Source organism: Rousettus aegyptiacus, unplaced genomic scaffold, assembly GCF_014176215.1.
Source record: "Rousettus aegyptiacus isolate mRouAeg1 unplaced genomic scaffold, mRouAeg1.p scaffold_m13_p_2, whole genome shotgun sequence".
NCBI classification, from domain to species: domain Eukaryota; kingdom Metazoa; phylum Chordata; class Mammalia; order Chiroptera; family Pteropodidae; genus Rousettus; species Rousettus aegyptiacus.
Window position 1 is genome coordinate 50,988,526 of NW_023416295.1, and position 27,822 is coordinate 51,016,347.

Sequence of the window (27,822 nt, forward strand, 5' to 3'; positions counted from 1 at the left end):
TTCAGCATAAATTATAGAGAAAGTATAAGAATTATGATAAATATCAGCAGTGCAGAATCTCATCAATGATGTTTTCTGGTATGTTGAAAAACAGAGTGATAGACTTAAATGTCACCTGACAGGAAAACACAGTCATATTGTTTCATCTCTTCATTTCATTCAGGATAAAAGTAGATTCATACCAATTACGAAAAACATTATACAGTGTAATACAAAGAATATCCCATTGTGATAGATATGAGATTTCTGAACATTACGAGGTCAACGAATGTTATAAAAATCCCCAAAGTCTTCTTTTAGGACACCGACATATCTTAGTGCCTGAGTATAGATTGCACGTAGCCAAAGTTGTTTTACTCAGTGTCACTGTAGCACCTATTTCTTTTAATTTGCTCTTCCACAGTGAGTTGTTCAGATTGGATGTCCACTTTGGGAAATGTAGGCTTAGCTGCACATTCATTGCTCAGAGCACGAAAACTTGTTTTTCCATTAATGTGGGCTGCTCCTAGTCCACCATGCCAATGTTTGATTTCCTTCCCAAATTCTCTTAAATACAAACATGGCATATTTTTAATTTGATCTACAGAATCTGTGAAATCATGCTTTAAAATGTTCTCATTCTTCTTGGAAAAAGCAGAGATTTTCACAGTGTTAGAAAAGAAAAAGTGAAGAGTTTTGTTGTTTGAGTGATTTCCTTTGATGTTTAGGATGTTTGTGTCAGAAGAGACTATAGAAGTTTTTGCCTTTACTATTAACTCACCATTAAGGCCTGATGTGGGAGCAGACTGCACAGGACTGCCAGCAGTAGCTCTGTCAGTCTGTTTATTGAGAGCCATAGTTAGTCCATTCCTTGAGTAAGTCTTTTCAGATTCAAATAAACCAAGTAATTCTGAGATTCTAGATGCATTTGCTAAATTTTCAATTTGATATTCACTTGCAGTGTAGTTTGCTTCACTTGACAGTGGTAATAGATTAGAAAATTCTAAAGTAGATGTCTTCTGCTTGTAATTATTCAGATATGAGACTGCTACATAATTGTTGTTATTATTCTTATTCAAGTTCCCTTTATGATTTTCTGGCACCACCTCATCATCAGTGTTAGTAACCTGTAAAACTTCTGCACCATCAGGTTCATTAGTTTTTTCATTTTTCTCCTCAGCACTCTGCACAACCACATTATTGTTGTCATTAAGATCCATTTCACTTTTCCTCTTGTTCTTTGTCTCTTCAGCCTCATTCAGCTTATCTTGCACATGCTTATTTCCTCCTTTCTTCTCATCTTTTCTTGTTTCATACATTTCCTTTTCCATGATTCCTATAACATCCTCTTTCTGACACATATGGATGGACTGCAGATATGGCTGCAGGAAATAAATGTTATCTTGCTCTTGTCCTTTATTTTCCAGAGTTCTAATGTGCTCTATAGGTGATTCACTTTTAAATTCAGGGGATGTAGTGGTTGTCATTTCAGGAGGCCATTTAGGTTTACTCAGTTTGAGCTCTTCTTCAAGGGGAAGGGTTTTCTTAGGCATCTCCCTAGAAGGGGGCCAAATGATTTTTAATTTGCCCCTTTCCCGGAATTTTCTGAAATCATCTGTTTGCCTTCCACTGTCACCGGCATCTATATGTTTATTAAGATCTCCAGGTACGGGGGTGTTTTCCGCACTGTTTTTATACACATTTGGTTCTTCATTAGAAATAAAATCCACTGAGCTGCTTTGATTTTTGTAATTCCATCGATCTTTATGCTGTTTGTGTCCAAAACCTTCATCATAATTTCCCTTTGATTTGAAAAGTTGTTTAAAATGAGGTTTACAATATATTTGTCCATGAAGTGATGCATAATTTCCCAAACTGCCAAAAAGAACAAAAGAAAAAAAAATTAGCATTCTACATATACCCTGTAAATTCATAGGGAATTAATTATTTCAAGGAAGAGTCAGAGATTCAGTGCAATTAACTTACTGGCAATAGGAATGTGCTTATTAATTGAACATTTCTGTTAGATAATAGTTACCACTAATATCCTACATGGTACATGTCATGTAGTACTTAGGATTTCATGCTTTATGTCAGGCATTGGTATAACAAGTATTATAGTATAATGCATATGTAGTTATGGATGATACAAAACGATAGGACTAAATCTTTGCTAACTTAATAATTTATGTGAGGGGTTACACAATAGTTGCATTTGTATGGGTGATAGCAGAGGGAGCAAAGAAGGTGCCTGATGGACCTGAAAATACAAGATCACAAAATAGCCAAGTATTTTCTGGAAAGTATCACACCCCAATCAGAGCACAGCAGTTGAAACTGGGAGAGGTTTTACCCTATCCAATAGTGCAGGGGCCTGTGGTAGGAAAGAGTGAAAAGACTGGAGAAGTTAAACTTTTAGAGCTGACCCAGTGAAATCACTTTTCAGAACAAGACTCCATAGTGAGGGAAAAAAATAAGCATAGAACCAAAACTGAGTTGGGTAATGATGACAGAAATGAAAAAGTACGTCTTGACATGGGAGAGAAAAGCCAGCACAGGAAATCCTAGAAGTCAAGCCATCATTGTTTTTTGAACAAAATATGAATATTAGAAGAGGCGGCTTTGTAAAACTGGGAAAAACTATCCTGAATTTTGTCTCCTTCTAAGATCTAGAAAAACGAATTCCACATAAAAAGGAGCAACAGAAAAGAACCAAAGCCAAATATAACACAAAGTTATTATAAGAAATAATAACATAAAAAGCATTACAATATCCTTGCAGACAATGGAAACATATTAGAAAACATGTTCTCAAAACATTAACATTTTAATCTATCTTGAAATGATCTAGAAGACATTAGAAAATTATAAAAGACCTGAAAGAATACAATAAATTGGAATTAAAAAAAGTTGTAAACAAGGTGCCAGGAGTCAGGGGAAAAATAGCAATAAAAGAGAAGAAATGTCAGCAATAAAAACTAAACTAACATATATATATAATATATATAAATATAATATATACACACACACACATATATATGAGCAAATAAACACAACAGAAAGTATCTTAAGAAATAGAATAAAAATTTACAATCAGAAATGAAAAAAGAGATAAGGATTTGAGAGAAAGATAAATATAAAGATAGGCACAAAATACCTATGTATAGATAACAGGAGTTCCAAAAGAAGAAAATAAAGCGATGAAACAGGTTAAATATGAAAAGGTATAATTAAAAAAAACTTTCCTGATATAAAAATGTATGAAGCTACAAACTCAGAGTGTACACTGGATAACTGACACTATTGTCCCAGAATGACCAATTCCAAGAACTATGCTAGTCAAATTATTGGACTTTTAATAAAAAGAAAAAAAATTTTTTATGTATTGACAAAGAAAAAAAAGGAGCATATGACTCATAAAAGAAAGTTAGATTTTCAGATATTTCCAACACTTTATGCCAGAAGAAAATGAAATAATTCATTTAAGATACTTGAATGAAACAAAATGTAAACCAAAGATTTTACTTTCAGCAAAACTGACTTTTCATTTTATATATCATAGACAAATTGTTATCAGCATGTAAGAACTCAAGGAATATCATTTCCATGAAACTTTTCTGAGGAATCTACTAGAAAACAAGTTCAAACAACCAAAATGACTATAGAAACATCAATATAAGTCATAGTAAGAGCACTAAATATATTGTTACCTATAAACTAAGATGAAATATCATTAGGGCAAAGAAGAAGATAATATGATATGTAATGACTATGTAATATGACACTGAAGAGATAATAAAACAATTGTTAAAAATAGGATGTGAGTGACTGGGGAACAAATGCAATTTTTTAATGTTTTGACAACCAAATTATTGGTTCTGAGAGTTTTGTTATTCCAAAACTGTTGTCCAGACAAATATGAGATATTCTAAATCTGTTACTTCTTTTGTCTTTGAGAACCAGAAATCCTGAAGTGGAAGAGAGAAGGTATTGATGTCATAGAGAAGATACTAAGCAGAAGTAATACGGTTTTGAAATCGATTTTGCAATATCACTATAAAATCATGATACACTCTTTCTTTATATATATTAAGTAGTCTTAATATTAAAAAATCTTAGAAATAGTGAAAGAGCATTGAGATTTTTGTCTTGAAATGCCATTTCTCACACAAAGAAATCAGGACCTGGAGAAATGACTGGTTGCAGACCTGGGGCAGTAAATGTACAAGTGAGCACACAATATTTAGATGATGAAGAAACTAGCAAATATTACTAAGATCTTGTCCAAGGACTCAAAAAACAACTTGAAGGGGCTTCTACTCTCCAAAGATAGATTGATTTGACCTTCAGTAATGACAATAATCGCATCCGATTGAAACCAATCATATGTAAATCTGTGAGTTTATAAAGATAATTAAAAAAAATTTAAATTGGTTTCCTCTAGGGGATGATTAAGAGTCCATTTCATTATATTGTTAAATAAATAACTGATACATTGGCAAAAGTTATAAAGAAAAGGAAAGAATTATATGTTTATAGTGTCTTTTCTCCACCAATTCTGTTACCAAATAGTAGATGAGGGGGAGAATCTCCTGTAAAAGTACTCTAAATAATGATTAAAAAAAAAAAGAACAAAAACAGAATAATAACATTTTGCAAACATAAATTAATAAATATAGTTATTAAGCTTCAATATCTGCTATGATCACAAAATGTTTTAAACAGGGATATGACCTTGGATTTGAATTTTAGAAAGATTCTCATTACATTACGGAGCATGGTATTGGTGCAGGTTAGTAGTGGTGGTGATGGTGATGAGATATGCTGAAGGCAGGGAGACAGACTACTTAGAAAAACTGTTGCATTAGTACAGAAGTGAGAAATGACACTTGCTTGAAGGATACCTGGGCTGTAGGGATGGAGGGAAGTATACTGCTCAAGAGGTATTTATGGGACAGAAATTACAGAATTTGGTCATTGCTTGGGTGTAGGGAATGAAGGGAGAGGAAAGAGTCAGAAAATTTCAGTCATTGAGTTAATATTAATGCCATTTACTCAGAAAGTAGCATATAGATCATGAAAGAATTTCGGTAGAGAGAAGATAAAAGGGACAGATTGAATTTGCTGTACTTACAAGAAATCTAATTGGAGATATATACTAATCATTGACATATAAGTGTCTGATACACAGAGAAGAGAGCTGGGCTAGTGGTACAGATCTCAGAGTTATTGCCACAAGGATGATGATTAAGGTTATGGGAGTGGATGCAATAAACCAGAAAGAATAAAAACAATGAGAAGAATAAACGTCCGTAACAGAATTTAGGGATGTCTAACATCTCTGTAATGGGCAGAGAAAAGAATCACCCACACAGGAATCTGAGAAGGAACACCCAGAAAGTGGGAGGAGAACCATTATGCTCTGGTGTCATGGAAACCAAGAAAAAAGAATGCTGCAATAAGGGATGTCTGACATTTTTGACACTGTCAATTAAAGTCGGGAAAGATATAGTCTGAGAGATGCGTATTGGATTTAGCAAAATCATTACATATCAGAATCCCAGACTATAGACATACCAAATAAACACCATATTCATTTAAATGTTTTTACTTCAAGAGTTTTGGAAAATGAGTACATTTTCTAATTGTGTTGATAAGATGCTTCTGTTTCACCAGAGAATGAACAGAGTATTTATTTGACCTGACACTGACATTATTCTAACTTTTTTTTTTTTTTTTTAACTTAGATCGAATAGCCCGAACATAGGTAAACTCCAGAGCCCACCACTTGTTTTGGTATATGAAGTCTTCCTGGAATACAGCTAGGCCCATTAGTTTATAGCCGCATGGGTTTGCTCAGTGATCTATGGTTGCTTTTCCACTCTATTAGAAAGTTGAGTAACAACAGAAACAGCACGCCCTGCAAAGCTGAGAATATTTACTATCTGGACTTCTACAGAAAAAGTTTACTGAATCCTGATCTAGAGTCTAGACTTCAGACTAAAGTAGGAACTTCATAATTTCGATTTGCACGGAAACACTTAATTTTTCTTATCTATATGATCTCCATGTTTGGACAAAAAGGACCTTTCTGGATTTGATTAGGAAAGCAATATTTCCAAAGGAAAACAGTCATAGCCATCCTGAGCAAACATAACAGAATATGAGCACATTCCTTTTGTGGTTATGTTAACTGATGGCAGTAAGATCTGGAAAAATCTACATCTTCTTAGAAACATGATGTTATAAGTACACTGCAAGCTCTTGAATATTTGTGCCACAGACCACAAGACGTTTACCTCAGTTTACTGTTGCAATGGTGGCATCGGAAGCAGGACTTATGAAAACTCTGCTTGTCTGCTGTTAGACACTCCATTGGATAAACTGTCTTTTGACAAAGTATACATATTTCCTTGTCTTGGAGCAGCAGTTTCTAAAAATGAAAATTTACAAATGCTTATTTAGCGTTACCTTCAATCACATTGTAAAAATAAAACAAACAACAGCAGCATATTAACTGGCCATGCAGTTTAAGTACAAAGCTTTAAGACTATTGTCCTGATAATTGCTTCTCTGGATATAATCCATCCTACCACCAGGTTTGAGACTCTGGTACAATCAACCTTACTCTAGTGTCTATACTATTTCATACTTTGTACAAGTTGACTTTTATTATTTAATAAAATGTACATGAGTAAAATATGTTCATTAACTTTAATATATTAGAAAGAATATATAGTAAATTCACCCATGGGGAGCCCTGTGAACACTTATTCTAGATAACTAAACTTTCCACATATATAAAGGTTTACACATAACTTGTTCCAAAGCTTTTATTTTTGAAAGCATTCTGAGAGATTTTTCTAAAATGTGTACATATCTTTTCAGCTGAGGACATTGTATTTGTTTAAATATTTTCTTAATGACAATGTTGACTCTGTGACACCAGTTCTTAACTTTAATCCAATGAGACTCCTGATTACATTGAAATGTTCAGGACCATTTGTCCTCAATCTAAATGGGTTTGGATTTTAGGGCTTTTTGGATTTGCACGTCTGCCTTTTATAGTCTCTCTACCTCTTCCCTTGCTCTCAAGTACCTATGGTCACATGCTGCTGCTCTCAAGTGAATGCTAGCTCCTATGAATAATAGTAGTTACATTACTAACCACTGTTCGCATAGTGGTTCAAAACTGACACAGAACTTACCCCTCAGTATTGTTTTGATCCTCACAATGATACAGTGAGAATAACTAAGCTTTCTTATTAGTTATACATGAAAGTGTATATGCTCAAGTTTCGATATACAAATAAATATATATACTTTAGTGCTCGAGGCTCATTTAAGGCTACTGAGAGATCGCTTGTTTATTTGTTTCTAGCAGAGGAAATATTCCTATATTTAACACCAGGTTTTTTTTTCATACTTTCTATATGTTTTTAGCTATTGTAACAGAAACTGAGCATGCAGAATTAATTAGACAGCTTTGCTTAATTATGCCAGAAGCAAGCACATTAAGAAATCATATTAACCCGATAAACTAGACACATATGTTGCAAATATGAATGGAGGCATAGTTATTAGTTTCAGAAGCTTTTATTTTTAAGCTTGCTATTTCTTTCAGTCTGTGTAAAAGAATGACCACCCTAATGATGCACATTAATTATGCCAAATACTTTTATTATGAAGGCTCATTAATTGTAAAATGTAGGGAAATATAAATAAATGAGCTATTCTCTGATGTACTAAGTTCATGTATTTTATACCTCTCTCCTTCCATATGCAATCAAAATTTTAAAATGTATTATCCATGTCCATCTGTGCATGAAGACAATTGTGCTATCATTCTGAGTTTAAGGAAGGTGTAAAAAAATGTCATACAAATCTGGCATTAGAGAAAGCTAATTCCTTTCAACTCAATAACAATAATTAAATATACAGAAGGTCAAATTCTATACCTACACTTTTGTCAGAGATACCAATCAATAAAAATCCTTAAAGCACATATCACGAGTGTAAATTATTTCTTGGATTATTACCAGGCTGTATTGAATTCAAATGTAAATACCATTTTGGTCTGGCAATTAAAAATACATCATAGTAGGTCAAGGAATATTATCTAATATTGTCTCAAACAAGTGGATGAAATAACTTTTAATAAGGAATATAATTATGTGTTACGGGTGTATAATCGTTAATATAGTTATACATATTCATTAATACTATCAAGGTAACGATTATTATATCTGCTGCTTTATCTAAAGCCTTATTTACCTTGATAAAGGTCTCAATAATCTACATATGCAACATTATTTGTTATTCTCACACAGTGCAAGTGAACCATATTACGTTTTTTTAAAGGGAAAGTAGTAAAAGCAAGCATTGTAAACAGAGGACATAGGTTATATTGTTTGGTTTCTTCCACACACTCTTAACTGCAAATATCTTAGATATGGAACACATGCTTTTAAATGGGTTAATCTTACTTCACATCTTGCAAGCTTATTTACCACTTATAAATGCAGATTCCTCTTGGAAGGCGGTTCTCATCTCAGCTGCAGAAGCATCTGAGGTTGCATATCCCAGGCTTTCAAAAACTCTTTCACTCTCCTGCCATGTCTTTTGAAAATTCCTCCTGAGCTCTTTAGGTGAATCAGAAATATCTAAAATATGGCCAGCGATGACATCTTCATAGGTCGGCGGGGCATGCTTGAAGTCAAAGCCAGATTTGCCAGCTTCTGAGTTATGTGATGAAGACATTGTCATCTTCGACCCAACTACTTGACTATCAAATGTATCCATCCCCAAGAAATGTTCACTTAGCGACTTCGTTTCAGAGCGTACACTGGGCTGCTCAACAGGAATGTTTTCTCTAGGACGATTACAATTAAAGCCTGTAAAATTAGCATTTTCTAAAGATGTTAATCCAAATTCCTCTTTACAAAACGTATGACTTTCTTGTTTTACGTTATGGTTTGCTTCTCCATTTACATAAACTCTTGTATTTGACGTTGCTTCAAAAACTGGGCTATCCTCAAATTCCCTGAACCATCTGTTTATTTCATTTTCATGGTCACTCATGAAATTTTCAGCCATTTGAGCAGTTTGGTTGGTGGCTTCATATCTCTGCATGTGCTCTGACGGGCGAGGCACTTCCACTTTGCGGATAATTTCGACTGACTCGAAACTTTCTGTCTCCGGCATTATGTGCTGGGTGGAATTTACTCCATCTTTGTGAACATAAGTCGCCCTTTTCTCTACTTTCCTAACTTCCTCTTGAGCTTCCATGGAATCTCTGAAGGAACCATTATCAACATGATTTACACTTATAGGTATTGTTATTGTAGGGGAAGAGACCCTACCACGAGTTTCTGTCTTAATTTGACGACGAAGTGTTGCGGGAGATGTGATGATCTCAGACCTCTTCTCTACAATTGGAACCCGGGTTACTGATGAACATGGGATGGCCCCTCTGGATAACTTCGCAGTGGTGTCTTTGAGTTTGCCAAGTTGTTCAGAGCGACTCCTGGGTGGAGAAGAGGAGGTATTTGCTATGTGAATTCTAGATGTTTGTGACACAGGTCTTCTTGGTGATGGTTCAGCAACGCTATCCCTTGTAGGGGACTGAGAAAGCTCATCCTTAGTAGAGGCTTCCGTTCGCCGAGCAGTAGACTCAATTGTTATGAAGGTTGGTGACGGTGACCGTGTTTTTAAAGAGGGAGGAGAAATCTTACGATCATCCAGTTTAATTTCCTGATGGGTTTTCACATGATGATGAGTAGTTGCTTCATGGTGGGTTGCTACTTCGTGGTGCTGTGTTTTTTCTACAGTGGTGTTTTCTTTCTGTTCATTGTTTTTATTATAGCTAACATTAACATTAGACACTTCAGATGATGTTTCATTAAGACCATTGGGTTTATTTCTCTGCTTTCCTGCCTTGGAGGACATCATGGCTGTTTGGATGATATTTTCACAGGACGCAAGCATATCCTCTGCTTGAGTTTTAATATGTGTGATTTCTTCCTTGATTTTTTCTATGTTATTCTCCACAGCAATGCGAACTCCATATTCTCTTTTTTCTTCACTTAATAGCCATACTGGAATAAGATTTAACAGTGTCTGAAATGTTTTAAGGCCATTTTTATTTGGCTCTGCTTCAAATTGTTTTACCCGAGACAAAATATGTTGTAATTCTTCACGTTTTCTCAAAAATTCCAATATATTTATAGTACATTTTCCATTATCCTTCTGGGATTCTTTCACAGAGGAAAATAAAGATTTGTTCTGTGTAATTTCCTGTATTGAATCATTAGTATTAGAAAAGACTTGTTTCTGTTGTATGCCCTCGACTCCAAGACATTTTTCTTCTTGAAGATTATTATATGGCTGGGGCAATTTTTTAGGTTCAACTTGACTTTCAGAAATCTGTATGTGTGTTTGCTGAAAATTCTTAGTTTGTGAATCAAGATGCGTATCAGTAACCTTTTGCTTGACTACCTTCTGTTCTGATTTATTTAAATGTTCTTGTTTTGTTTCAACTATTAGTCTCTCTTCTTCTGGTCCAGTGATTTGTGGGCCCTGAATTGTTCCTTCACTTACTGGAAGTTTTCCACTATCAGATTCTCTAAAATCTCTTTGCTTCTCATGAACTGTATTGAGCTTTATTTCATGGCTTTTCCTTGCAGGTTCTGTAGGCAATTTTATTGTTACTCTTTTTTCCTTCTTAGGCAATTGGTAATATTTTTCAGCCACAGATTGCTTATTACTATATTCAGTGCTTGCTTCAGTGTTCTTGGTTTCCTGGTACTGTTGTTTCTTAATGCTTTGAACATCAACTTCAGATTGCTTTTTATGGCTTTCATCACTGTGGGTTGTTTCATTTAATTTATAATCTTGAGTTGGAAACTTGATGGTTCTAACTTTAAAACTTGGGAAAACTGGTTTATTTTGGGGCACGTTCAACTGTTCCAGATACTCCTTCTGTTGTGTTAGTGGTACACTACGTTCTTGGTAACTCTGTTTAATTTCACAAGCTGATTTAGATTGTATCATGTCCCTTGAGCTCTGTAAAACTTCTTTTGTCATGGTGTCTTTGTCTTCTGAGGCCGCAAGAATGTGTTGGGGACTCTTGCCAGAAACTGTTACCGCTGGTGTTGTGGAAAGCTGGTTAGCTGAACATCTGCCTAGTAGTTGAGGATGACTTTGAGAGTTTGGGTTGTGTTGGGCCACAGTGACCCCTGAATCTATTCCAGGAAGGGGAACCTCCTCACTTGTTATTTTTAACAGCACTTTCTTTTCCAACTCTGATATGTTTTGATTTTGGCATTCTTTTTTAACTATGTTGTAACAAGAACTCTCGTATTTCTGTTTTTCAAGCTCTTCTCTTTGTTGTCTGTATTTTTCTTCAGCAATCATTAAAGGTGTCTTAAATTTTCTCATATAAGGTTTTGGACTTTGTTGTTCTGAACCTATAGGAAATGAATGAGATTTTACGAGAGGTGTTTTTCCTTGCTTTTCCTTGGGTGGTGAAGTTACTGGAACTGTCTGTGAGAGAGACATTGTAGAGTCTATAGATAATTGTTTTCTTTCCCCAAGACTTTTTCTAGACATATTCTTCTTTGTCTCTGTGTGTTCACTGCTAGTCACCATCATTACTCCATTTTGATCATTTGAGGTAGTAATTTTACATTCCAAATCCGTCAGGGAATTTTCCAATTCAACTTTTGGAGAACCATGATGCTTTTTATCTTCTATATGCTTGGGAAGTTTGGGTTTGGGTAATGTGGGAGGTGGCACACGTACTCCTGATTTTCCTTTAATGATTTTAGCCTGAGAATGAGTTTGCTGAGAGCTTGAGGCTTCCTCTAGGGAATGTTGTACAAATGCTCCACTGTGCTTTTCTTGAACAGAGGAGGAAAGGAGATGCGGTGAGTTGAGAGATGGAGTTGGAGGAGGGGGAGGTGGTGGAAACACTGATAGACATTCTCTTTCAGATTTCACATCTTCTGGTGGTGGAGGAAGAGGGAGGCCTGGGAAATTATCGAATTCAGCCTTTATCTTCTCTGCGGACAGTGAGAGAGGAAATGCATTTTTTTCAGGCAGCATCATTAAAGGAGGTGGAGGAGGAAGAGGAAATTCTATTTCAGATGATGCATTGGAAGGTGGAGGAGGAGGTGGAGACGGAGGTGGAAGAGAGCACTCACTTTCTTTTACATTGTTTTCAGGGTTCAAGTTGATTGGATTAAAGGACATTTCCATTGCCATTTTTAAGTCTGTAGAAGTATTTGTCTTCATTAGAAAGTCTTGGCTGTTCGGATGGACATCAGTCTTCTGCTTTGTGTCAGTTGCCTTAAGTTTATTGTGGCTTTTTTCGGAGACTTTCACTTCTATTATATTTGATATGTCTTGATCTGCAGGCAAAGTCTGCCACAGTGGTTGAGGGTTCACATTCTTTTTCTTTATATCTTTGTTAGAATATTGCATTTCCTGCTTTAACAAAGTTTGCTTCTGGAAGTCTCCCGAAACTTCATAATTTCCTCCAGCTGTCTTGTTGACTGGAGCCTGGGTTGGACTAGGCTTAGAGCTTTGTATATCTGTTGATATTTTATTATTTCGGGTACTTTTAAAACTGTTTACAGGGGAAGATTCAGTTTTTTGGTGGTCATTCCTCAGTTTGCAAGATCGAGTCTGTTGCTTTCCAATTGTTTTATCAATAGATTGGGTAGAGTTAAGGACAGCATCTTTCTGTTCTCTCACTGTCTCTAATTCCTTCGTGTTTAGATTTTCCTTCACTGACATGGTTGAGGTCAATTGTCTGTTCGTATGGTCATCTCTAAGATGCTGCTGTGTTGTGGTATCGATCCAGACACCCATTCTGTCCTCTGATTCCAACACATTTTTAATGCCTTTGTGGTGTGAATCAGATAATCTCCTAAGACTTTTCTCAAGAGCATCATTGTTTTGTTCACGATCTACAACAATCTTTACAGTACCTTTTGGGGCTTTTGAAATGTTAACCTCAGTTCTTTCTTCTATTAAATTCCCATGATAAGATTTGCCTGTAGTTTGGTTGAAAGTGTCTGTTCCCCCTTGCCGCCTGGCTGCTGGCTGAAATGGTCCTGGTCTCGGCTGAAGAACACTTTTTTTGTCCGTTTGGAGAGCCACCTGATGAATCTCTGTTTTCTGCTCTTGTGAGGAGTCTATCCTCGCAGCTTGCACATCATCTTTGATTACGGCTTTTCTATCTACACCTTTGAAAGCACTTTGTGCTTCTTTCAGATTCCTTAATGATGTTTCAAGGTCATCTCGGATAAGCTCCTTTTTCAGGATTTCTGTCCTTGTGTTTGTGGTCTTTTCAAGGCATTCAATAGCTTTTTCAAAATCACCAGGGATAACATTAGGCAGTTTAGATTCTTTCCATCGGTGGCTTGACTCCTTAAGTGACTTGAGTGTGGCCAGCATGTCACCTTTTATAACTTCTGTTTTAGACTCTGTTTTCTGATTTATGGCCTGGCTGAGGGAATTTAGAGTTGATTTCAAATCACCTTTTATAATTTCTTCTTTGGGTGTCTTACAAGATGTACTCTGAGGCTCTGCCATGAAAACCTTAACTTTATTATGCACATCTCCTGGGATGATGTCAGTTTCGTTAACAGTATGTTCAACCTGAGACCGCCTTTTCTTTAATAACAATTTTGTGCCTTCTACGTCACCGCCAATTATTTCTTCCTCACTTTCTTGTGTCCTAGCTCTTACTGTTTCATTTGACCCCATCTGGAGTTGTTTGAGATAATCCAAAGCTCCAGTTTCTATGCATGTTGTGAAAAACTGAACGTTTCCCCTCTCAGAGGCATCGATTTTAGCCTTTTCGGATATTTTATTGTTTGATATAGAAGATAGCAGACTATGAATGGTACGTTTCACATCACCCCCTATTACTTCTTCACGCTCAATTGTGTCACCAGCATTTTCATTAAGTAGACAATAGATGGTCATGCTAATATCTCCTCTTTCATCCTCCTGAATTAAAATGCCTTTCTTTACAGATCTTTCCTCAGAGAACAGGTTTTTAATCGCTTGTTTTACATCACCACTCACTATCTCTTCTTTTTCGGCATGAAATTCTGTTGATCTGTTTAATAACTGAGTTTTGGTCCAATTAACATTTCCTTTCTCTTCTTCACTAACCAAAATCTCTCTTTTTGTACAGTTTCTTTTGGAAAGTAGGTTCACCATTATATTTCTGAGATCAGCCCTGATAATTTCTTCTTTCTGGATTTCAGGAGATGTTTGATTCATTAGCTTATACTTTGCCATTCGAACATCCCCAACTTCATCAGCTTCAATGATGATTCCAGGAGCCTCTATAACTTTTTGGGAGTAGAGTTCTTCTAAGGTTTCTTTAATGCTCTTGCCAATAATTTCTACCTTTTCCACTGTATTTTCAGTAAATTCATGAAGGGGTGTAGTTTCAAAGAGCCAAGTAGTTGTCTTGACATCAGAAGGAGGAATTTCTTCCTTGGTGATTTTTGTGACGCTTTCATCTGCTTCCTTAATAGAATCCAAAGTCTGATTTTCAAAAAGCCACACTGCCTGCTTAACATCACCTTTCTGTATATCTTGCTGAGCAACTGTTTTGACATTTTCATATTCTGACCCCTCTCCTCTCAGCTCATCTATAGTGTGGGTTTCAAATAGCCAAGTAGATGTTTTAACATTGCCCTTTTGTGTTTCATTGACACTTACTGTTCTTATATAAGCATTCTTATCAACATTTTCAGACTCGAAAAACTGTTTACTTGTCTTTACATTCCCACCTAGAATATAGTCTACAGTGGGCACAACATCATGTGATTCTCCTGAAATCTGATCCAGTGGCTGCGTTTCAAATCTGTATCTGACAGAACTAACATTTCCCTTCTGAATATCTTCTTGCGTGACAGATTTAATAACATACACAGTTTCTGATTCATTAATTGAGTCTAATGGTTTTGTTTCAAAAAGCCACCTTGTCCCTCGTACATCTCCATGAATTACCTCTTCCTTTTTAACTGTTGTCACTTCATGGTAATACCCTTCTCTGTCTTGAATTGCATAGAGTGGCTGGGTTTCAAAGAGCATTCTGTAGCTTTTTACATCACCCTTTATTACTTCTTCAGTAATTTGTTCTTTGGTGCTGATATAGTCGGATTCTTCTTTAATCTCATCTAAAGAAAAAGTCTCGAAAATAAAGCACCCCTTTCTTACATCTCCACCTTGTATGTCTGTCACTGTTTTAACTAATTTATCACCTTCTTGGTCTTCTTTTATCATATCAATTGGATGGTTTTCAAAAAGCCACCTACAATTTAAAACATTGCCTTTCTGAATATCTTCAGTCTTTAGGGTTTTGATCTTTTTCAAAACTTCCTCTGAACTAGAACTTATGGAATCTAAGGACTGATTTTCAAATTTATGGCGCATGCTGGAGACATCCTCAGCTTGGACATCCATTTGCACAGCCTTGATTTCCTTTCCTTCTTCTCCTTGTATGCTGTCCAAATTTTCTGTCTCAAAAAGCAAACATGCTGTACGAACATCCCTACCTTGAATCTCCTCCTGTTTTACAGTTTGCAATTTGACTGTTGCTTCAGAGTCATCTTTTATGGTATCAAGTGGCTGAGTTTCAAAGAGCCAAGTACAGGCTTTGACATCTCCCTTATGAATTTCTTCACTGCCAGTCGTTAATGAGACTTTTTCATAAAGAGACTCCATTGGCTGGGTTTCAAAAAGCCATCTACAGGTTTTGACATCCCCTTTCACAATATCTGTAGCTTGCTCGGTTTCACTTTCTAATTCTTCCATATTACTAAAATATTTAATGGAATCAAGAGGTTGGGTTTCGAACAGCCATTTAGCAGATTTCACATTTCCAGTCTGTATTTCTTGAGCAGATATTCCTCTAATTATCTGAAATTTATGAATGCTTTCATCGAACTGGTCAATGGGCCTTGTTTCAAAAAGCCACCTACAGCTTTTTACGTCACCTCTTAGGATTTCTTCTTGTTGGACTGTCTTTACCTGATGATATTTTCCAAGGTGATCTTGGATGGCATACAGCGGTGTTGTTTCAAAGAGTGATTTATTTAACTCAACAGCACCTCTTGTGATTCCTTCCACCTCTATTTTATGTGATGCATCAAATTTAATTAAATTGTTTGATTCAAAGATATGTGTGTAATTCCTTACATCTCCTCTGTCAACTTCTTCCAGTTTCACTGTTCGTATGTACTCTTTTCTATCATCTCTAATCTCTTCTAGAGGTTGGGTTTCAAAAACCCATTTTTGGTGCCTAACATCACCTTTTTCTTCTTCAGAGGCAGTAATTTTTTGAAGTCTTCCTACATCAGGACTATCTTTTAAAGCTTCTATTGGAAGTGTTTCAAATAGACGCTTAGTAGTCTGTACATCACCCCCTATTATCTCTTCAGATCTTAGAGGACCTGCATCAGGAACTTCTTTCAGAATGTCTAACGGCTGTGTTTCAAACATCCAACACTTTCTGGAGACATCTGTACCTATTATTGTTTCCTTTTCAGTGATGAGATCTTCTGAATCTTCTTTGATTTTCTCCAAAGGTTGAGTTTCAAATAACCACTTTGCCCGACTCACCCCACCTTTGACATTTTCTTCCATGGATATTCCTCGGACAACTTTAATTTCTGGAATATCCTTGTTAATTGTGTCCAAGGGCTGTGTTTCAAACATCCAACGTGCTGTTCTCACATCTCCCTTTTCAACATCTTCTCTCTGAACAGTTTTAATTTCGAGCATTTGACCTAAACCATCTCTAATAACATATAATGGTTGAGTTTCAAAACATTTTATACTTCTCTTAACATCTCCCTTAATTTCTTTGAGCTCAGACCTTAGCTGCAGTAGGTGAACCTCATCCACTGAATGAAGCTGTCCAAGTTGATCCAGATGCTGAGTTTCAAACATGTATCTCACGGTCTTCACATCCCCCCCAGTTATGTCCTTTATGGCAGTTACCACTGATTCTTCTTGATTCTGATGCATTTGATTCATTGAGTCCAATGGTTTTGTTTCAAACATCCATCGGGCTGTGCGGACATCTCCTCTGGCTAGCTCAGGAATTTTCTCAGCATTTTCGTCAGTGCCAGAAGAATGATCCCCCAGTGTATCTATGGGTTGGGTTTCGAACATCCATGTGGTATATTTCACATCACCACCAGCAATGATTTCTTGATCAGCAATACCCTTGGAGATGTTATCTTCATCTGGAGAGTCATTGTTGATGGAATCTAATGGCTGATTCTCAAAGATCCATCTTGTGGATTGCACCTCCCCTTTCAGAATTTCATCCCACTCCAAGTGTTCTCTTTCTGAGTTCAGATCTTTTTGAGAACTGTCATTTGTATTTTCAAAAACATACCGGGCTCGTTGCACATCGGCTGAAACTGAGCTCCTTGGGTTTGCTTGACTGGAAACAATCTCAGAAACCTCACTGATATAATCTTTTTCTAAGTTTTTTCTTAACTCAGGATGGATGTGTTTGTATAAGCGGTTTAATTCATACAAATTTCTTTGCTTGGAATATAATTCTTTGGGGACTGGTGATATTCTAGGAGGGCTGGTGAATTCAGGGGACTGGGAAAATGCTGTCACATCTATTGGAGTTTGAAGTATATCTGGTGGAGGAGGAGGAAATTCTTCTGTTTTTCCCAAAGGAGTGGCATGAACTTGTGCCAGAGTTGAGCAAGTGGCACTGTGGTCACTACCTTTTGTGGTTGATGTTTCCTTCCTCTGGCTAGTTGAAGTGCAAGAAGTGGAAGAGGTACTCACAATAGACGATGGCTTTAAAATCTCTTCATATTCACTTTCAATCTTTAAGTGAGAGAAAATCAAATCTTATAAAGATGGGTGGAGTGGAAGAGACTTCCTAGGCATTACTCCTCACCTGTCTACCTGCTATGACATCTCCACTGGGAAAAACAGGTGATATATTCTATTTAGAGATCTAGTTAGGAGCAATATTCAGTGTTTGTTACTATCTTTCCTATAATTCACATGCATTTTAAAATTCAATGTATCATTCAATATATCAGCAATTCAGTATTTTAACATTTACACATAATCTTGATTCTTTTTCCTCCTTTACTTAATGTGCCTATGCTGAGTAATCGAGAGGGAAATATAAGTCTTAACGTACTTTTGAGGGTTGTTTTGTTTTTCTTGGAATTTTAAACAGGAATAAATAGTATCTGACATTTAAACTTGACTTTATTATTTTATCTAATGTTAGTTATTAAAATTTAGAGCATTCATAATTTTTTCTTCATAATTTTTTCTTGTGAGAAAAGTTCTAACTCTATCACTTTTGCCATATAGAAAAATAATCTTATGGAACAGAATAAGTACTGTTTCAGAATATTTTCTGTTGTTGAAAAACCACCTTGAACATTCAATAATTTGAAAATGCTACACATTTACATCTGGCTTTATGATTAATATGTTTTTGTGTAGAGAAATTGTCTTACCTTAATCTGCTTGGCTGGGATTGTCTCTTTATCAGAATAAAGGACCTTTTCCTGAGCAGACTTTTCAAATTGCTCTTTTAAAAACTTAGTTGAAACTTTTGGAATTTCTTCATCTTCAGGTGTATCTATGACTACAAACAGAAAAGAACAGCAAAAGAACACAAAAGGAAGATAGACTTTCATAAGCAAAACCAAAATAAAACTAAAATACAGATATAGCCAAGTAATGTTTCAGTCACAATTGGCTTAAATCTTCCCTTTTAGTTCTCCAGGACAGCAAAACTTCTCATTCCCCATTTATAGGCAAGACAAACTGTACCCATATTTGCCTGTAGCCTAGTCTCCTATCTGCAGGTTGGAGAACTGAACTTAAAAGTATTTAAATCTATTATTAAGAATGATATGATTTAGATAATGTTTCTGTTCTCAGGGAGCTTGATAAACATTAAATTCCATTATAGTTTCCTGAGGCAAAAAGCAGTTCAGAGGTGACTGGCTTATCACTTTCTAGGCTTTTAGGATGAATACATCATAGAGTTATGGGCAATGAACTATTTTAGAAGCTTAGTCCACATATCACCACAGGCAGAACCTAATTATATACAGAAATACTATCCTGTCCCCTTTGGGATCATGAGTCACAGTTACTAACTTTACTTAGTGAGAGGGACTGTGCTTTGGAAGTCTTCCACTCAAACACAGACATATGAATAAAAGAAAGGTATATTGGGGTCAAGTAATGAAACTCTTACCCGTTTCTTGAACATACTGATGTAACTGAGAAGCTTGGTTTATTTCCTTGGTGTGCTCTTCAAGATGAGAGGCCTGTATTTAAAGATAATTTTAAATAAATAATTGTTCTTAAGAAGTCTATTATTTCAGTACTGCACATATATTCTTTATTTCACAGTGACTTTCATCCAAGAGTTCAGTGCACACTGAAAGATGATAATTAAACCTCTATCGCTTATTTTAATGCATGTGCCCGTGCTATAACATACTATATATGAATTTATACTTAAAATGCACTCATATATTTAGGGTGTTTGTTTTATTTTTCAAAGAATGTGAACCCCAAAATGGGGAGACATTGGCATGTATTGATCTTAAATATATAAAGGACAATAAAAGCAATTCCTCACAACAAGGTCAGAATTTCTACATAGTTCTGAAAGCTATTTGGAAAGTGTTGTCTTTCTAGGTAGTTACCATTTCTGTTCCAAGAACATCCATTTTATGTGCTTTGGAAACTTCTTGTTCATTTCTTTCCATTTCCTGGCTGCTTCTTGAAATGTTGACCTGGCTGTTATGGGTTACCTCCTGAAAATGGATGAATGAATGAATGAACAATAATACCTTAAGAAAAGTCTGAAAAATTTAACTTTTTTTATTAGTGCAATTTCGATGACAGATACTTTTGAAAAAAAAATTAAGATTCCTTGCTCTATTAGTTTTTTTGGTTGCTGCAACAAATTGCCACAAACTTAGTGGCTTTAAACTACACAAATTTAATATCTACATTTCTGTAGGTCAGAGCCCTGAATGGGGCTCGTTGGGTATTGGCAGATTTCACAAAGGTGCTTTCCTTTCTGCAGCTCTAGGGGAGAATCCATTCCCTTGCCTTGCAGTTCTAGAAGCCACCCATTTTCCTTGGTTTATGGGCCCTCTCCCCTATCAGGCTGAAAGTTTCTCACACTATCATCTCTCTGAATCTCATTTCTTATCCCCTCTCCCATTTATAACCTTGTACTTACATTGGACCAATCTGGATAATCCAGAATTATCTCTATCAGCAGCCCTAATTTCATTTGCAATCTTAATTCTCCATCACCAGGTAATTTAACATATTCACAAATTCTGGGCATTAGGGCATAGATAACTTTGGGAGCCTTTATTCTAACTACTACCCTTAGTAAGCAACAAATGTTAATGATGACTCTTGTACCCAATATGAGAAATATGAACCTCAAAAAGAAAATGAAAATTCTTGATGAAAAAAAACATATTTGTTGTTTTAAGCCAAATTTTCATGTTACAGAAAAACATGTCAGTCTTCAAGTTGGCCAGCTAGCTTAATGACAAGTCCAGAGTTCAATGAAAGGATGTAACCATTAAATATAACCCATATAGACAGATTGTATTATGGTAGTGTGTATCCCTCTTCATACATAAAGATACTTTTGATTTTGGTTAAGTTAGCACAGGTGACTCAAGCTGAGTTGTAAGCTTGAAGTTCTTAATTTTGTTGATCCAGCCCTGCTGTTACTACAGAATGTGATCTGTCACAAGTATATGATTGATTGATAAGATGAAGCAACTGACATACTGCTAAAAATCTTTACATCAAAACATAAGGATATAGACAGATTACTTTCCAAGAACACATGTATTTGAAATTGTTGAAGTTGGGAGTTCACTTTTATCTTGATATCTACTAACAAATATGGTAACAAATATGGTTTTTAAAAATTTGTCTTAGTAGGGAATAGTCAAGTGAACAAAGGTGCATTATTACTATTACTTAAATAGGAACACTAAGGTTTTGTTTTATTTATTTTTTACATGAAGTTAAGTAGTTTTACACCATCAAATTCTAATCCTTTAAACCAAGAATAAGTTTAAAATTAATCCATGAGATTTTGACTTGTGATTTTTTTTCGGGGGGTGAGGGGGCGGGTCTAGTGAACTTGTAGTGTATGGCTTTTTTCCCCCAGGGTACTTGGTTTAAAGGGTTGACATTCTGATTAACCAACTGGCAGTCAGACACTTACTTAGAGATATATTGTATGATCTTATTTAGTACACTTTTCTAGGAAAGAAAATTAAGAAAAAAAGTTGATACCCTCCTAAAAGTTTTACAGAGAATTGAGGGCAGAACGTAGGTTCACACTTTAAATTGCAGATTATATTTCATTAGAAATGTTAATTAACTAGATGGGAGGAATCCTTTCACAATGTATATGTATGTCAAATCATCATAGTGTACACTTCAAATATCTTTAAAATTTTGTCAATTATAACCCAATAAAGCTGAAAAAAAAATGTAGATTATATCTCATTACATTGAAGACCAGAGTAATTTTTTCCTAAGCAGAATGGTTTTCTAGCTCAAGTTAATGATCCACACATATCAAATGACATTTAATAATGTGCTCAACACATAGTTAGTGCTAAGGAAAATTTTACTTAATGAATAAATGACCAAAATAGAAAATTTCCATTAATAAATTAATTTAATTCAACCTGCTATTGGCCAGAGAACATCCTAGAAACTGGGGATGGAACAATGAACAAAATACATACTTTACTTTCTAAAGAGGGAACATAGAAAATAAATAAAATAAACCATATTTTTTTGCTTTCAATTCAAATAATCAGAATTCTATGTAATAGAAGCTTTGCATAATCAAGTTTTACTTAAGGATATCAATAACATTAAACTGGAGGGAGCAATAACAATCATTGAAGACTGTAGATAAAAGAAATGCGCAGGCATGAATATCAACTCTCTGCATGACAACTGTTTACAAATATAACAAGGCTTTCCATCTCTAGGGATATGATGAGAATATTCCATGGCTTTCTTATGACACACTGAGAAATAGGAAGTACTAATTAAACAGACAGTGAAAGAGCAAAGGAGAGTGGACACCTGACCAGATTTTTACTGAAGGGTACCATGATCATTACTATCGAATCACATCTGTACCTAGGGGCCCATGGGACAAGCTGTGGACCAGAGACATGCTTATTTGGCCGATTGGGTGTTTTCAAAGCTTCGAATTGGTTAACACTTATAAAAATCAAGATTTCCACCTGCTTTTGAAAACTTTGAAGATCTGGCAGCACTGGGTTCACATTCCAAAACAGTGGTGGCTTGCTGAACAAATTAGTGGCCAACATTTTTATTTGGGACATGTACTTTTCAGGTATTCACCGTTCATATACCTCACCAATATTTAAGATCAAGTTGACATTTTTTAAAAACCTGCCTGGAACCCATAGAAATTTTAGTTTCTGATATTTGTTGCTAACAATTAGGCTGAAATAATACAGTTAGCGATATGAATCTGTGTTGAGAAAGACAAAAGTAAAATACTGGGACTAGAAAATCAGTCAATAAATTTTGGATACAATTTAAAAATTAGCATTTTCTGGGGCAAACGTTTTATACTCACTATGTATCTACATGAGTAAAAACAATCTGTGTCTATCATCTCTAAACATATTTTCTTGTAAGAGATGACACAACAAAAACAGTACAAAGGTATATAAATTTAGAGTTGTGAGAATCTACTTTAGCACTTATGTGCTATTACTAAATAGAACTGTAATTGCTGTTAGTTTCAACACATCAATTTTACTGCCCCCGTCTAGTTTAATTTATATAAAGTCTATTTTAAAATATTCCGAGGTTTTCTTTCCATCATTTACCATTTTATATTTTATGACTAATTTAGTTTGGATTTTAAATCTGACTTTTATTCTTCCCAATTGCTGATATCTATATAGTTATGTAAAAGGATGGACCATCACAATGCTCAGGAAGAAATTAAATTACACAAATAAAATGTAATAAAGAATTACGGCCAGAACACCATATATAAATTCACACAAAACAATTCATGAAATTGGCTCCCTAAAATTAAGTTCAAATGTATAGATAATGTTACAAGAGACAAAATGCCATTCTTTTCACAGGTGAATTAACCAGGAGTCAGAAATAAGGGATTAGTACTAATTGCCTCCTCCACTAGGTATGTCATATTCTTGGATAAGTCACTAAATCGCAGTTAAACTTAGTTCATTAATCTCATTCATCCATTTAAAGGAAATAAAAAGATGACATGTGCTCTAATTTTAGAATCTAAAGGAAAAAACATTGCACACTTGCAAAACAATATTATGGTGCTTGTATAGTTCATGCCAATCTGGCATCAGCTCATATGTTGGCCAAGTTTATTACAAAAATTTATCCCTGATATATACTTCTTCTAAGGAAATATTTATAGTACAGGAAAGAGTCGACATTCTGACTATCTGACAATCTATTGTTAATATCATTAAAGGAAAAAATATTGTACATTTCTACCAATAAAATCCAAACTCATTCTAGAATAATGAGTAAGGGAAGAAAAGAACAGATTTTCTTTTTTTTTAAATGATGACTCACTATTACTGTGACTCTTAGAAGTATAGCCAATAGAAAAAAAAATTTGATGAAAGACTGGCAGAATAGTAAATAACTGCCTCAGTAGAGTGGGAAAAAACAGTCCATGCTCAATGCTAGTATTTAAGCAATTTTACCCACCACTAATCTCATTTTAAATAAAACTAGAAAGAGTTATGATGTCTAATGTTATTTACATCTTTGTCAAACAGACATAAACAACACTGAAAACATGCCATTTGTTAGCAAAAAAAGTCAATGGATTCAAGGTTTGAAAGAATAATTAGTTCTTTCTTTTAAGCGATGAGCATAAAAATTTGTGGCTGATTTATTGCGTTTGTCTAAATTTGAATATATTCAGATTTAAACATGTTTTCTTTTGCTCTGAGTTTTCTCTATTTTGAAAAAAATTTACTTTAAAATTTACAGTATAAAATTTGATATTCCAAGGATTTGAGCTTTTGGTTAAGTGTTTTCCACAGTCGCTTACACACTTTTGAAGTCTTGGCTCAAAAATTATTTTCTCTTTGAAACCTTTCCCAACTTTTCTAGACAAAGTTACTTATTCCTGTTACTTTTTTTTTTTTTTTTTTTGTATTCCGGTACTGTTACTACACACCTCTATTATCTACCTATCACATTTCACAGTCATTATTTAACAATATGAAACTATCCTTTAACTGAACTCCTGCATCCTCAAATCCCAATATTTAGATTCTGATAGACAAAATATGAAGGAGTGAATGCATGATCAAGTAGTCATATTGTTTTTTTCCCCTCTAGGAATGTAAAAAAATTATGATTTTATAAAAATCTAGTTTAAAAATTGAGATTTAAAATGTTTTTTCACATAATTCCAGGATTTTCATTTTTGGTATTTTGGCTGATAATCATTAATCCTGGATAATTCATAATTAGTAGGTGGACATACTGTGTATAACAATAACATGTCAATCGCTTTACAAAATGTCCTCAGAAAGAAGCCTCTTGACAACATTCCAAGTATTTAGGACATCCATGAAAGAATATGGGCAGTGCTGTGATGCTGTAATGAGTAGTTGGCATCACCAGACACAGGAGAAACCTGTACTAATAAACCAAAATACACACAAGGCAACAAATATCTACACAATGGTAAAAAAAAACAACAACAAAAAAAAAAACCTTTCAAAATAGGAAAATATATTTTTAAATAGCTTTTTTAATAAATAGATCTTCATGGTGCTAATCAAACTATTGCATACATTTTTAAGAGAAGTGTTATTTATCATTTAATTCATTTCAATTTTTTCTTGACTCAAAACAATTATGCTTTGGTTATATTTAGCTATAAAGAACAAAACCTAGCATTTTAAAAATACTTGATTTAAAAGTAGAAATATTTGGCTTCAAAATAAGATTGGTTTCTGAATAAGCAGTGCCAGCTTTAACTCCTAGAATTCTGTCCTCTTCTTTCTGAAAAGTACTATTTATACAGTCATATCTCAAGTGTCCAAAAAATGCTGAAGATTCATAAAAATAACATATAAAAGATGCACTCTCAACTGGGCCATCAAACATATTAGTTATATACATAATATTTATTTGACAAACTTAAAAAGCAAGATATATAAAAACATTCAATTTGCAGTAAAAGACGCCTTCTAGAAACTTTATGTAGATATATGTTAAAAAATATATATATACACCCGCAATATTTCAATCTAACATAGATATAAAGCATCTTAAAATCAAAGAGGCACTGAGATAAAAATAAACATAGAAGTACAATAAAATCTCAAGGAACAGTGAAATTGCAAATACAAAGCTTGCCAAAAAAAATAAAAATATTCTAGAGAAAAAGAAAACAGAGGTAACATATTTTATGTTAATTAATGCAAACAAAAATAGGGAAACAGAATTATTATTATACCTCATTATTACCTCTCCCTCACCAATATTTTATATTGATTTATAAGCCCGGCCAATTCTATCTTTAATTGTCTCCTGAGTCAATGTCTTCTCTACTCTAGAACTTCTGACCCATTTATGTCTTCATATATTTAATCCAATATTTCAGTAGTCTCCTAAGATATATTCTTTTACCTAACCTAGCCTCCCTTTATGTCAATCCTATACAATCATAAAAATCTTTGTTAAATGTATATCTATTCATATTACTCCCTTGTGCAAGTTTTTTCAATGATTCTTGATTATCTTAGAATAAATTTAAAAATTTTACCATAACATATAATGTTCTCTATTATTTGGCCTTTGCCTACATCTCCAGCTCCATACCTCACTACATTCACAAATATGTCATGCTATTTAAAATTTCTCATTGTTTCTTTTGTCTATAATCTAATTTTACATATGTAAAAAATTATTTCAATTTTCAGCTGAAGCATTCTCTGTTTGCCTTCAGATGTCCTCTTTGACAATTTTTATCCAGAGGAAAGTTTATCACAACCTCCTTGTGTCCCAACAAATTTCATTTATATTTTCCATCATAGAATCTACCATAATGCAGTTGTGATTATTTGTTATTTGTTATATGTCTGTCTCTCTGATACAGTGAGTTCTTTGAGGGAAAAATATCATACTCATCATTGAATCTTTTATACTTGACATATGGTGGATGCTTCATGACCATCAGTTCAAAAAAAAAAAAAAAAAAAAAACACCCGAAATTCAAGGCCACAACCTCTGGAGTCAACCCTCCTCATTAGGATCATGTTCGTTTAATTCCTTTGGAAGTTACTTAGACATTCCATGTGTACATTTTTAGTACAAAATAGGAATAATCATACTATATCAGGAGGTTATTGTAAGGAGGAAGTAATTTACTATATGTGAAAATCTGGTTCATAAGGGCTACGTTAGTGTTTGCTATCTTCAGTTAACAAATATTCATTGCACACTTACTTTGTGTCAATGTATTCCAAGCAACTCAGGACACATAGTGCACAAGTTCTCCACCCCAACCCCCCCAAAAAAGAAGAAAAGAAAAAATAAAAAGATCGAATAAAAGTAGTTTGTCTGTGGCTACGTCAGTCAATTTTATCATGAATTTTTCATTATAGAATTAAGCCTAGAAACAAAAAAAGTAGCAGGTTCCAATATAAACATTTTTTTTTTTTCCAACTAGAGAAGTACTGAATTTGGGGTAGAGGGGTATTCAGAGAGATAAGCAAAAAGGTGCCTATGCATATTCCGACTCTTCCAAATCACTCTGGTCCCTAAGATATGGAAAGAGTCTACAGAGACATGATCAGAGTGTGGTTTTTTGATCACCTATCCAGTTCTTTTATTGTTCATCTCTCATGGACTGATACTTAGTGAACAGTTAATTCACAGGGATTTAATCTACTATTCCAATTTCAAGCATCGTTCTGACCAATTTAAACAGGAAAGGTAATTTGTTAAAGGGACATTTGTTGGCCAGGGTGTGGAGTGTAACTCATGAACAAAGACAGCTGTATGTTGGTTATTGGAAGGAAAGGGGCGGGGCAGGGGGAGGTTGTGAGGAGAGGATGAAGAGGGTAAAGAGGATCGAATATGTGATGATGAGAGGTGACTAGGCCTTAGGTGGTGAGCACACAATGAAATATACAGATGATATATTATAAAATTGTACCCCTGAAGCTTATATAACCACTGCTATCCCAATAAATTTAGTTAAAAATAACTAAAATAAATAGTGACAAGAAAGGAGGGCCATTATCTTCAAATAGCTAAATATGTTATAGACCTGCACAGTTCTGAAATGCCATCAAAGAATCCAAAAGTTAATAATTATGTGTAGTAATTTTTATTGAGTATTAATTCTTTCAAGGTCACTGGGTTTTTCATCATAATATAATTTTCACTACTGTATCAAGTAACCACATAGTTTGCTTTCTTTCTTTTAGAGTTCGTGACTCAGTGAAACATCTTTTTTTATCAATATCACATTAGGTATCAAGTAAAAAGATTCAACAAATAGAAATATCAATATCAGCAATTAAAGAGGGACTTTGCTGATATTTTTAGCGTAGTGGTACAAATGCTTATGATAGGCTTGTGAACTGAACCCTAGCCTAAAATGGACTTTAATCAAAGTCCCAAAAACTCCCCCCGAATATTTCTGAACACTATGCAATACAATGGATTGTA

At 34.7% G+C, this 27,822-nt stretch overlaps 1 protein-coding gene across 1 annotated transcript in view; it reads right to left on the reverse strand.

Moving 5' to 3' along the window:
- Window positions 1-347: 347 nt before the first annotated feature.
- XIRP2 (xin actin binding repeat containing 2) overlaps window positions 348-27,822 on the reverse strand; it is a 65,681-nt gene continuing 38,206 nt past the window's right edge. Inside the window, exons 4-9 of the mRNA XM_016165442.2 lie at window positions 19,728-19,838; window positions 19,271-19,343; window positions 18,519-18,649; window positions 8,490-17,865; window positions 6,279-6,412; window positions 348-1,854 (exon numbers count right to left, since the gene is read on the reverse strand). Of these exons, the coding sequence (XP_016020928.2) occupies window positions 6,318-6,412; window positions 8,490-17,865; window positions 18,519-18,649; window positions 19,271-19,343; window positions 19,728-19,838 (9,786 nt within the window). The 3' untranslated portion in view covers window positions 348-1,854; window positions 6,279-6,317. The remainder of the gene's footprint in view (window positions 1,855-6,278; window positions 6,413-8,489; window positions 17,866-18,518; window positions 18,650-19,270; window positions 19,344-19,727; window positions 19,839-27,822) is intronic.